This window comes from Somniosus microcephalus, chromosome 11 (genome assembly GCF_052327205.1).
Source record: "Somniosus microcephalus isolate GS21.2 chromosome 11, FLI_Smic_1.0, whole genome shotgun sequence".
Taxonomy (NCBI): domain Eukaryota; kingdom Metazoa; phylum Chordata; class Chondrichthyes; order Squaliformes; family Somniosidae; genus Somniosus; species Somniosus microcephalus.
The window spans coordinates 56,552,879-56,566,468 of record NC_140997.1 but is presented as its reverse complement, the minus strand read 5'-3'; the positions used below and the strand labels follow the sequence as shown (position 1 = coordinate 56,566,468).

General features: G+C 47.5%; 1 protein-coding gene across 1 annotated transcript in view; it reads right to left on the bottom strand.

Moving 5' to 3' along the window:
• Positions 1 to 13,590, bottom strand: part of dnah3 (dynein axonemal heavy chain 3) — a 336,640-nt gene that overhangs the window by 260,880 nt on the left and 62,170 nt on the right. The window contains exons 7-9 of the mRNA XM_086000753.1: positions 6,490 to 6,615; positions 5,102 to 5,297; positions 4,561 to 4,740 (exon numbers count right to left, since the gene is read on the bottom strand). Coding sequence (XP_085856879.1) covers positions 4,561 to 4,740; positions 5,102 to 5,297; positions 6,490 to 6,615 — 502 coding nt within the window. The remainder of the gene's footprint in view (positions 1 to 4,560; positions 4,741 to 5,101; positions 5,298 to 6,489; positions 6,616 to 13,590) is intronic.

Here is a 13,590-nt window from a genome sequence, read left to right as displayed (position 1 = left end):
AGTAAAACTTATTAAAACACTTTACACTTAGCTCACACACTTACCCCTGCACACATGCACCCATCACTCACCTGCACAACGGACATCTCGACCCCTCCAACCCCTGCAGACCAACGGTCCGCCTCGCTAACTTGGCGTGGTTCGGAGCCGTCGGACAGCCCACACTTCAGGGCTAAAAATAGGGATTAGGCAATAAACTGCCTGTTAACTACCTGTTAACAGGCAGTTAATTGGCACTAATCCCCTTCCCGCCTCGGGGAGGCGGCTCCCAGCACAGGTCGGGTACCCGCCTCCTGGGACATTGGCACGGAGGCGTGTTGGGGGCGGGATGGGTTCCTGCCCCCTGATTCTGTAATTTTCCCACCACTCCCGCCTCCAAACCCGCCTCCTCGGGGCTTGGAAAATCAAGCCCTGTGACCCCAGGAAGAGGGAAATAAAACGAACCAGAGCCCAGAGAACGATCATGAGTTTGACCAATGTAAGTTTTCCTCCCATGTTGTGGGATGATGACGAAAACCCAGAGAACAGAGCAGTGAGAAGGAGTAGTCGAACACCCCGACCTAGGGTGCCTTGGACGCCTCCTTGCACACCGACCCCAAGCGGTCCCAACCAGACAGTAAGGAAAAAGGGACGCGGTGATTGCAGCAATCACAGCATGTATAATACGTATATAACCTAAGTTTGACCTGTGGAGGGAAGACCTCTCACAGAACGTTGCTATTTTTCTTTTCTTTTATTTGCAGAGGCGAGTCGAATGGAGGACGCAGGATGGAATGCACTCTGTAGCTGGGCCTGTTGGTAATCCTGATCAGATCAGGACAGATGGAGCGAGGCGACACCAAGATGTCGTTTACTTACGGGTGTATGGGAGGAGCCAGGCACACCATAACACAGGGAGGTAGAGCACAGGGCACTTACGGGATAGCTACATACTTCCATGAGGGAGAATGGCCGGGTTGGTTGGGGTCAAATTCCACTAAATATTCCAATTACACTGGTTACAAATTCGGTGAAGCATCAGTGCCCTGCCCCAAATTAAATATCACCACCAAAAAGGTACTGGTGAACAAGGGAAGGCAAGTGTGCCTAGAATGCTGGGGAAGTAGCTCCGTGGGATGGTGGTGGTGGCTACAGAAAACAGACAAGGCAAAGGATATTGAATCCATGGATTGGGAAACGACTCGTACAGACCGATGTGGGGACAAAGGGGGTTGTGAAATTATGTTGGGACAAGTGGTGAAAGGAGGAACAAGGGGTTTATGTATGCGTGGGAGGGTCGGAACGTAAATGCCAGAAGGGGGCGACCATCGCTTTTAAACGGCAATGGCAAGATTCCGGGTCTGGAATAGGCTGGACTCAGAGTTTCGATTCGTGTGTGGTCCCAGAACCTCCAAACGCAGTCAATGCTACCAAATTAGTAGCGCAAGATAAGAAGCCCCTACCATCAGCCCCAAAGACACGGGATAAAGAGGTTAAGTGGCCCATAATGACACCCGGACCTAGGAATGGGTTAGTACTGATTCCAACAGGGAAGGTGTTGTACCATGATGTGCATTAAGAGGTAGCATCTGTCATCCTTAATTTGACAAAGGTACGGCTACCCCGATGGTGTCCAGCTGAAACAGAAAAATTGTTCGAGAAACTATTAAAAGAAATGTTCCGGCAATTCTATGAGATGAACTATGGGGATGAAAGTCAGAAGGATTTGTATAAACGAGCTGACAACAGTCACACCGGTTTGGGGAGGTGGAAGAGGGGATTGATCAATGACACGGCCATGGGATTTTAATACGGGGACGTCACTGATCAATAGTATAGATGATGCCCAGCTGCAAACGCAGGTCAATACCTTACAGGATCAGCTAACGAGGATACTGGGGGAGGGTAATGAGATTGAGGGACAGGAATTATGAGAAGATTATATATCACATTTTGGGTAGGATATCCCGCCATTACATGAGCATTTGACAAAACTGATAAAGGATGTGGAGCTTTCCCAAAAACATTACTACACTCTCCAGCAGGAAAACAGAGAAATGCGAGAGGAGATCAGGGAAATGACCATCCCACCTTGGTGGGACATTGGGTTTAATATTGTAATTCCTCCCTGGATCCGAATTGCCTCACATGTATTAATAATTGTGCAATTAATTATGGTGTTGTATGTGTTCAGGTTATCGCGTAAAACAAAACGAAGGGTAAAAATGGAAAAACAGGAAAGACTGTATAAAGGGGATTTGGGATTATAGAATCAAATGTATAGACTGTGTAAAAAAATGTGAGATTTGGCTGGGACCAACAATGCACTCTCCATGACAGAAGAATGGACAGGAGTAATATCTCTAATGTAAGAGATATTAAAGGGGGGGGGGGAGATGTAAGATCTGTCCCCCCCCCCAAAACGGTAAAAATTGGACTATGAAATATAAAAAACCCAGAACTGCAGAGCCCGCAAAAAGGGCTCGGCAATAAAGGGTTAATTCAAACATTGCAGCCGAAACTACGACTGGATCACAGACAATCTAAAATACGAATGCTTCTGAACAACAGCATTCGCATATTCATTTACCTTAAGGGGTTACATTGTTAAAGAAGACCATGACTCCCGAATAACTAGTATCAGTGCAAGCCTAGACAATGGGCCGGGTCTTGAACCATTTGAATATGAATGCTAACAGAAACCAACAACTTCGCATATGCAGTCACCTTGTAAGGTTGCATTGTCAAAAAGGTATCTCTAATCAATGGACAATACGAGGGACAATTCATACATTTTAAAACGGCCATCATATGCTCAGGAGGGGGCCAGGAAATGTGTTTCAAGATTGCAAGTTGGGTTTGATTTAAGTAAAAGATCACTTCGAAGACAGTGGTATGGAAAGCCAACGGTAGAACAGCAAGCAGAAAGATTTGGGCCGACAATCAACTCCAAGAGACAGCCGATCGGGAGTGGTGATTGTATGTTTCAGTCAAATCATAGTGGGGGTTTTTGTGATCGAGTCTGACTAAGTTTTTAAGTTTCAGTCAGATCACAATAAGGGTTTTTGTGATTGAGTCTGGGTAACTTCATATGTAACAGTCAAATCGCGGACGGGTTTAACTGTGTCATATTGTGTCGATGCAAATGACCCTTGCGTAGGGGTTTGTATTTTGGGGTTGTTAGCCTGATATAAATCGTAGGGATTTATACTGGGGAAGTAATTGTGTGCGTGTTCAATAAACGAACGGATCAAAGGTTGAGCCAAAACCCTGTGCCATGTGTATTTTGTTCTTATAAGTCCTGACGTCCAAGAACTGTGTGCAACAGGGACCAGTATCGGAGAAAACCCCTTACAACACCGGGTGGAACTTTTGACTTCAGCGGGGGCCGTTAAACAGGTGAGAACAACCCGTTATACACCCTGCCGATTTTACTCCGATCCAATCTCACCCGATTTAAACCCCTGCTGAAGATGCACGTTCCGGTGAGTAACTGTAGCAATAGCTTGGACAGTTTGAAATCAGTGGGGGGGGGGCGGAAATAAATTGAAAACAAATTTACCAAAATATGTTCTGGTGGGGATTGATAGTAATATACAAATCTTTATAATAAATTTTAAATTGCTAGTATACATTTTAAAATCAGTTTATTAAGTATAAAATGTTTGCAAAACAAGCTTGGAATTATTAGTGGGTTTCCCAGTACTTTGTCACATGACCTATCCGTATAATCCAATTTGACAGATTGGACTATCTTCCTTGCTGGCCTTTCAATCTTATTCAATTAAATGTAAGATGCTTCTATTTTATGACAGTTTTCTTAAGTCACTATAATGAATGAATTTTCTATTAACTTCCTTTCCTCCCCCATTTCATAAGTGTTATTTTCTCCTTTCTTGTTATACCCGTTTCTGCATCCCTTACCCCTTGCTCAGCAGAGACCAAGCAGGAAGGCAACTTACTCCCATGTCAGTAGCATTCTTACACTGGCACTAGGAAGTGAATGAGAGATTTGAGTTGCCTTGTATTCAGGTTTCCCTCCAGCTTTCTATGGAAATATTTGCAGGCATAGCACATTAAAACCAGAGGGAGAGATGGAGAAATCAGAAGGTCCACCTCTGTTCTGCTACTCTACTGGAAAATGTCAGGCCAAAAATATGCAGCCTGGCCCCCCTGAAGATTTAAAACATTAAGATTACTTTGACCCCCTTACAAAGAAGGCCGATTAGAAGTTTAATGTTTCTTTTGGGAGGCTGGAGTTGCTCGGGCAACCTAGTCCCCTGGAGCTGTTGGGTACCAAAGATGCAGCACTAGTGGCATGGATGCCCATTGGGGTTATGTAAATTAGGGAATATACTTCTAACCCCACGAACTTGAGCAGAGTCAGTGCCAGAGGTTCAGGGGAGGTGCATCCTAGCATTTACACCAGAATGCAGCCCCGGTAGATTTTCGACTAGCTGTTCACCAGCTGCTAAAGCTGTATATCTAAGAAGTAGGAACCAGAGACGATTCACCATTAATAGAATCAAGTGCATTATTAGCTTTTTTGGACAAAAACAAAAGACTAAGATCGTTAGATACCTTAAGAATTCCATCAGCGCTGTTTAGAATTTCCATGTAGCATCGATTAATTAGATCCCAGCACTCATCCAGGCTTGGTTCAAAAATTATTTTAGGTTCTTCCACTTTTAGTTTGAGGATCATGATTTGTGGCCTAACATATCGCATCTCATGGTATTCATCTCCAAAATCATTTCCATCCTGTTCAATCAATAGCAGTAAATACCATTACCAAAGGCCCTTACAAGCATGTGCATAAATGTGGGTAATATTGCCACTACATTTAGTGAAAATTAATTTTTGTTTAAATAATCAAAGAATGAATTCACAAATAAACTGCTTATTTGCAGTGTAGCGTTTTACCAGACTATCAAAGCTTAACAGTATAGTATTTATTAAAATATACTTTACATACCATGGGACCTTGAAAGACAAATATGACAACAAACTGTCTATCCAACTAAACAAAAACATCCCTAATATTAGTTCAGTAAAATGTGTCTTTTTAATGTCCTTTGATTCATGCATACCTCGTTATTTTTAATAAACATTTCTATTGTACCTTGTGTACTGTAAAAAATGAGAGGAGATCCTCCAAAGAGTTGGCAACAGCCTCCCTTAGTTGCAGAGACATGATAGAGGCAGCACACGCAAAGAATTCTTTAACTTGTTGAGTGGAATCACAATCATTTTGTGGCACCAGATGCATCCACTTCTCTTTGTGAGTAAGGAAGAGAGTAGCATAGGTTGGAACCCATCTGCAAGCATAAACTAACGGGTTAATTTAAGTTTCAAGGCAAAAATACTGCTCTTCTGAAAAGCCAAGAGAGACCAAGCCTAAGAGACCTGTCCGATAAGGTTTCATCAGAGTCCCAAGTCATTTTCATGGTCGAGCCTTGTTAAAATATCAGCGAGCTTTGACAGGCAGCTCACTGATTAGAGGATGGGATCCAGTGACTCCTCCGCAAAGCTGCACTGGCAGTTTAATCTCAAAGAGGAGGGCCAGGCAATCGTCAGTCGGTGGGCGGGAAGAAGGGGAGAGGAGGGCCCCATAAAGTCGGACACCAGGCTGGAAGATTTTTGTAGGGCTCTCCCTGACCCCACAAAAATGTTTAAATCCACTCACCTTCAGCATTTTCGGAGCAGCCTCCAGTGGTCCCTTTAAGGACACATAGTTTAGCTGCCCTACGTGCGGTGGGCACTGCATGTTCCCGCATCAAAACTGCATCGGGGTCCCATGTACGATTAGCATAAATTAATGAGACTCCTGTCTATTTCCAGTGTGAGCCTTGGACACTTACTTCCGAGCCGCTCTAAAATTGTGGCAGACCGGACTTTGGCAGGAACAGAGTGGTAAGTCCTTCACTGTGATTTTGCTCTCGCTACTACCCTGTTCCCACCAAAAAGCGGAACGATACCAAGACCAAAATCGGCTCCAATAACTATGCAAACTACCTTTATTTTATATTGGGAGCAATAGAAATGTTTAAATAACCCTGGGACCATTATTCACACCCAGCCAAGTCTGATGGAATGCAAGTCTCCTCTATCTGCTGGCTGCAAAGCTCTACATTACATGAGTCCGATCATTGTCATCTCATTTCCTAGTTGGTGTGAGTTCATAGCAAAGAATCTGTCTGATAGGCCAAGGAGACAGCTGACGCAGTAAACGGAAAGATCACAAGGTTCCAGTAAGAGCTTGCTTTTGAATATGGGGTAACAGCATATTCACAGCCAGAATGGAAGGAACTTTAACTTGTAATGCACTTCACTCTGACTACTATAAAGATGATGCTAGATGCATAATGGTGAAAAAAAAAGTTTTTCTTTCACTGACACCCTTCATCTCAAAAAGCCCCAAAATTCATCAATAATGCAAAAGAATTGTAGTGTATAAACAACCATTGTGCTTCTACATGTTTTCATTTACATAAAATATACCATACTGACATGTTTTCAAGGATATAACGAGCCTCTGCACACTGTTTTTTGACAAGATCTTCAAACTCTTGAGGGAGAAGAGGAAGTTCTTCTGTTTTTAGTTCTTTCAGTCGAACAAATCGAAAATTATTGAACCTGAATGAAGCAGATGGTCGAGTTATTAAAGCAATACACCTGCAGATTGAATTGCATCCTCCTGTTACCATTTAAGTCTAAATGCTTGGTAGTTACTGTTATGTTCATTAATAAATAGTCGTTTTTATTAAGAACAGCTAGCTTTTGCTAGACACTTTATTGAGCACATGTGGACTAGGTACAGTATCTGTAGAGGCCTCCATCTTGACTACTGCCTTGTGGGTAGCCCAGTGCATCCTGGGTAGCCCACTCTTATATACATACAGCACCACCTAGTGTACCATTCCAGAATGACAGGTTACTGATCATTACATCCCCCTTTCTTTGAGGTTAAACAAAATCAGTATCAATCAATATCAATCAATAACAACATAAACATCTTCAACAGTCAATACATTTTCAATGTAGTTTTCTTTGTACTTGATGCGCTATCAATTACTCATAAAAGACTGAGAGTTAGAAGAGTAACTAAAGGCTTTTATTAACAACAGAATGGAGGTCTGCCTCGCGTGGTCGACCGGTCCAGGATACAAAGGGCTGGGGAGCAGTCACCTTTATACTAGGACCTGTGGGAGGAGTCAGCCGAGGCATGTCCAGGCATGTACACTGTGGAATACAAACAGGACAAACAGGAATACAAACAGTGGTTTACCACATTCACCCCTTGTTTAAAATTGAGTCCGGCGGGGTGAAGTGTATTAAAAGTTAGTGTATTGGAGTCTCTCCGGAGGTCTTGTCTGCCGCTGTGATCGGCGTGGCGACGGCAGGGGTAGTGAAGCTTCCGGCGTCGAGTCCAGCGTAGGCTGTGGCACAGGCGTGTCGTCCTCGTAGATGTCGAGCGGGTCGCGGGGCCCAGGCCTGCCGTCTGCTGGGGCTGGATATCGGATCGTGGGGGGGGGGGGGGGGGTGGTAGTGGGTAGTGGGTTACTGCGGCCCCCGAGGGTGCAAGGTCTCTTATGGAGACTGTGTCCTCCCGCCCGTCCGGGTATGCGATGTAAGCATACTGGGGGTTGGCGTGGAGGAGGTCGACCCTCTCGACCAGGGGGTCCGTTTTATGGGTCCTCACGTGTCTTCTCAGTAGGACCGGCCCTGGGGACGTCAGCCATGGCGGTAGCGATGTCCCCGATGTGGACTTCCTTGGGAAGACAAACATTTTCTCATGAGGGGTGGTGTTAGTGGCAGTGCAGAGCAGTGACCGAATAGAGTGAAGCGCATCGGGGAGCACATCCTGCCAGCGGGAGGTTGGAAGGCCCCTAGACTTTAAGGCTAGCAGGACGGCCTTCCAAACTGTCGCATTTTCTCTTTCCACCTGTCCGTTCCCCCGGGGGTTGTAACTGGTGGTCCTGCTTGTGGCAATACCCCTAGTTAGCAGGTACTGACGGAGTTCGTCGCTCATAAACGATGAGCCCCGGTCGCTATGGATATAGCTGGGGAAGCCGAACAGGGTGAAGAGGTTGTTCAGACATTTAATGACTGTGGCACTGGTCATGTCCGGGCAGGGGAAGGCGAACGGGAAACGGGAGTACTCATCAATAATATTGAGGAAGTACACATTGCGGTCGGAGGAGGGGAGAGGCCCTTTAAAATCAACGCTCAGGCGCTCGAAGGGGCGAGTGGCTTTTATCAGGTGGGCCCTGTCTGGTCTATAAAAGTGCGGTTTGCACTCAGCGCAGACTTGGCAGTTCCTGGTCATGGTGCTGACCTCCTCAATAGAGTAAGGCAGGTTGCGGGGCCTTGATGAGGTGGAAGAACCTGGTGACCCCCGGGTGGCAGAGGTCATTGTGGAGGGCCCGCAGTCTATCGATCTGCGCGCTGGCGCAGGTGCCACGCGATAGCGCATCCGGGGGTTCATTTAGCTTCCCGGGCCGGTACAAGATCTCGTAGTTGTAGGTGGAAAGTTCGATTCTCCACCTCAAGATCTTGTCATTTTTGATTTTGCCCCTCTGCTTGTTGTTAAACATAAAAGCAACTGAACGCTGGTCAGTGAGCAGGGTAAATCGTTTTCCGGCCAGGTAGTGCCTCCAATGACGCACAGCCTCCACAATCGCCTGGGCCTCCTTCTCAACAGCGGAGTGTCTGGTCTCCGGGCCTTGGAGGGTTCGTGAAAAGAAGGCCACGGGTCTCCCCGCCTGATTGAGGGTAGCGGCCAGGGCAAAGTCGGACGCGTCGCTTTCCACCTGGAAGGGGATGGATTCGTCCACTGCGTGCATGGTGGCTTTGGCAATGTCCTCCTTGATACGGTGGAAGGCTAAGCGGGCCTCTGCCGTCAAGGGAAAAGAGGTGGACTTGATCAGCGGACGGGCCTTGTCCGCATAGTAGGGGACCCACTGGGCGTAATAGGAGAAAAACCCTAGGCACCTCTTCAGGGCCTTGAGGCAGTGGAAGTTCCATAAGGGGACGCATCCGGTCGGGGTCGGGGCCGATGACTCCGTGTTCCACAACACAGCCAAGGATGGCGAGGCGGTTTGTGCGGAATATGCACTTCTCCTTGTTATATGTCAGGTTCAGGAGTTGGGCGGTGCGGAGGAATTTTTCGAGGTTTGCGTCATGGTCCTGCAAGTCACGGCCGCAGATGGTCACATTGTCCGGATATGGGAAAGTGGCCTGCAACGCATTTTGATCTACCATCCGGTCCATCTCCCTTTGGAAGACGGAGACCCCGTTGGTGACGCCAAAGGGAACCCTAAGGAAGTGATAGAGGCGGCCGTTTGCCTCAAAGGCAGTGTACTGGCGGTCCTCAGGGCGGATGGGGAGCTGGTGGTACGCTGATTTCAGGTCAATGGTCGAGAAGACGCGGTACTGCGCGATCTGGTTGACCATATCAGCTATACGGGGGAGTGGGTAGGCGTCCAGCAGGGTGTAGCGATTTATTGTCTGGCTGTAGTCGATGACCAGGCGCTGCTTCTCGCCGGTCTTAACGACCACAACCTGGGCTCGCCAGGGGCTGGTGCTGCCCTCAATAATCCCTTCTTTCAGGAGCCGCTCCACTTCGGTTTTAATGAAAACCCTGTCCCCGGCACTGTATCGCCTGCTCTTTGTGGCGATGGGCTTACAGTCGGGTGTGAGGTTAGCAAACAGTGGTGGGGGGGTGACTCTGAGTGTGGAGAGGTTGCACCTGGTGCGCGGCGGGCAATTTGGAAGCTGCTGGCTGCAGACTGTGAGTGGGGGTAGGGGTCCACCGTACGCCATCGTAACACTTTTAAGGTGGCACTGAAAATCTAACCCCAGCAGGACGGCAGCGCAGAGGTCAGGCAGGACCAGAAGTTTAAAATGATCGTACACGGTCCCATCTACTACGAGTGTCACCACGCAGTAGCCGCCGATGTCCGCCGACTGGGACTCGGAGGCCATAGAAATCCGCTGTTGCGCAGGCGGGACTGGGAGAGAGCAACGCCGCACCGTGTCGGGGTGGATGAAGCTCTCCGTGCTCCCAGAGTCAAAAAGGCAGATTGTATCGTGACCATTTACGTTAATGTCCATTGTGGAACTGGCCAGTTGGTACGGTCTCGCTTGGTCCAGTGTAACGGATGCCAGCGTAGGGGTCGGTGTGTCGCTGCGGGTATCGGATGAGGCGGTGTCGGGGGCCTGCTGCGTCCCGGCTGTCGTCCACGATGGCGGCGTCCATGATCCCCATGTGGCTGGAGGCGTCCAAAATGGCTGCTGTACCGGTGATTCGCACATGGCCGGGGAGGTCCAAGATGGCGGCCCGCATGGCCCACACGCGGCGCTGCTGGGGTTCGGGGTGGCTTTGGCCCTGCAGACGCTAGCGTAGTGTCCCTTCTTCCCGCAGCCCGAGCAGATCGCGTTTTTCGCCGGGCAGCGCGCTCTGGGGTGTTTTGCCTGGCCACAGAAGTAGCATTTCTGGCCTTGGGGCACTGCTGTCTGGCCTTGGGACACTGCTGCGGTAGTTGGGCTGTTGTTGGGGTGTGGCTGGGGTGGCACGGCGCTATGAGGCGGTCCTACCGTGTCCCAGGCTGTCATTCCCCGCGGCGTCCACGGTGCAGAGGAGTAGGCATCCATGCCCTGGTAGGCTGCATCCAACGATAGTGCGAGTTCAGAGGCCTTGTTGAGGTCGAGGTTACTCTGCTCCAACAGTCGCTGTCGGGTGTAATTGGATCTGTGGCCCGCTACAAAAGCGTCCCGGATAAGTTCCTCTTTGTACACGGCGGCCTTTACATCCTTACAACCACAGGCCCGGCCAAGCACAGACAGTGCCTGAAGGTATTCCACGGTCGATTCCCCAGGTTGTTGTTTACGACTCCCCAGGAGGTGCCTGGCGTACACTTCGTTCACTGGGCGCGTGTACTGGTCCTTGAGGAGCTTGATAGCATCCGCGTACGAGGTCGCGTCTTGGATGACCGAGTACACTCGGTGGTTCACTTTGGAGGTCAGGACATCCAGTTTGTCCCCGTCCGATTTGATTGCTTCGGAGGCGGTCAGGAATTTTTCGAAACACTTAAGCCAGTGAGTAAACTTGGTGGATGAGTCCGCCTCCCGATGATCTAAGTCCAGGCATGCTGGTGTGAGGATCTTCTCCATTATAAAAATGTTGTTAATAAAATTGATGCGCTATCAATTACTCATAAAAGACTGAGAGTTAGAAGAGTAACTAAAGGCTTTTATTAACAACAGAATGGAGGTCTGCCTCGCGTGGTCGACCGGTCCAGGATACAAAGGGCTGGGGAGCAGTCACCTTTATACTAGGACCTGTGGGAGGAGTCAGCCGAGGCATGTCCAGGCATGTACACAGTGGAATACAAACAGGACAAACAGGAATACAAACAGTGGTTTACCACAGTACTCAAAGATTAAGTCTATCGGCTTTTTTCCTTCACGTGTGGATCTTCTCAGCACAGGTAAGTCTGGTGTGTTTTCATGAGAGCCTGTATGTGTATTTGTGTTAGATTGTTCTGGTGGTGAGTGACAAGATTCAGTTGCGGCATTGTCATCGATTTGCTCTTCGATAGTCTCTTGTGTTTTTAGGAGGGAACGGCGGTTCCTCCTGAGAATCTGTCCTTCCTCAGTTCTAACAGTGTATGACCTTGGTCCTACTTCCTCAAGAACTGTAACTTTCCTGTTCCATGCATCTGGATCCTCAATCCTGACAACATCATCCCTTGTCAATGGTTTCAGAGTTTTGGATGACTTGTCATAGTTTGATTTCTGTTTCAGCTTTAACAGTTGAAGTCTCTGTCTCAGTTCCTTACTCTGCTTTTCTTTTGCACAGCAGGGTAGTGTGGTACGCAACTTGCGACCCATTAGGAGTTCAGCAGGTGAAGAACCAGAGTCTAAAGGTGAGGCTCGGTAGCTCAGCAGGGCGAGATAAGGATCAGACTTGCTTTCTGTCGCTTTCTTCAGTAGCTGCTTGAGAACTTGAACACCTTTCTCTGCCTTACCATTCGACTGAGCATACAAAGGACTGGATGTGGTGTTGAAAGTCATAATGTGCTGCAAACTGTTGCCACTCCTTACAGTTGAAGCACGGACCATTGTCGCTAACGGCAATCCTGGGAATTCCATGTCTGGCGAAGATGGATTTCACATGCATTATGACACTGCTTGCTGTGGTGCTTGAGAGCAGCGCCATCTCAGGATAGTTAGAATAGTAGTCAATCACTATTAGATAGTCTTTACCATTTAAATGAAAAAGGTCCATACCAACCTTTTGCCATGGTGCTGTTGGTATGTCAGCTACTATCATTGGTTCCTTTGCTTGTTTGTTTTGGTGTTTCTGACATGTCTCACATTTGCCTATCATGTTCTCAATGTCCTTATTTATGCCAGGCCAATAAACAGTGTCTCTTGCTCTCCTTTTGCATTTTTCCAATTCAGAGGTGTCCCTCATGAATCCTTTTGAGCATGTCTTGACGTAGAGCCTGTGGAATGACTATTCTGTTCTGTTTTAGTAATAGTCCACTTGCGACACTCAATTCTGACCTTGTGAAAATATTTTGGACAGGAACCTTTTGGCCAACCATGATGAATGTTCTCTATTACTGTTTGTAATACTGTATCTTTTACTGTTTCTTCTGCTATTTGCTTTGATTTTGTGTCTGACACGGGCAACACAGCAGTGACCATACTCACATGAACATCCACGTCTTCTTCAGTAGAGCTCACGACTCATTGTGGGTGCTCGGGATAGTGCATCTGCTAACACTATGTATTTGCCTGGTGTGTAGATCAGTTCAAAGTCATATCTTTGCAGCTTCATCATGAGTCGTTGAATCCTTGGAGACATCTCATTCAGGTTCTTTTTTATGATGGCAACCAGTGGGCTGTGGTCTGTCTCAACTGTGAAGGTGGGAAGTCCATATATGTAGCCATGAAACTTTTCTAGTCCAACTACCAAGTCTAGACATTCCTTTTCAATCTGGGCGTATCGACACTCCGTATCAGTCATAGACCTGGAGGCATAGGCAACAGGCTTCCAATCTTCACCCTCTGCTTGTAGCAAGACCGCACCTAGGCCATCTTTTGATGCATCCGTTGACACTTTGATTCTTTTTGTTGGGTCAAAGAAGGTGAGTACAGGTGTGGTTGTCAGCACTGTTTTGAGGTTCATCCACTCTTGTTCATGTCTTTCTGTCCATGCGAACTCATTTGTTTTATGCAGCAGGTCTCGTAGACAGGCTGTCTTGGCTGACAAGTTAGGAATGAACTTTCCAATGAAGTTTATCATCCCCATGATGCGTAGCACTCCTTTTTTATCAGTGGGTCGGGCATTTTGAGTATGGCGTTTACTTTTTCCATATCTGGCTCTATTCCTTTACCAGATAGAATATCTCCTAGGAAAGTGACTTCCTGGACGCCAAACTGACACTTGGCTTTGTTGAGCTTCAGTCCATTCCGGCGTATGCTCTGTAGCACTTTAGTCAGTCTCTCATTGTGTTCTTTCAGTGTGGAGCCCCAGATGATGATATCATCAACATAGACCCGAACTCCTTCCAGACCTTCAATTATGTGTTCCATCGC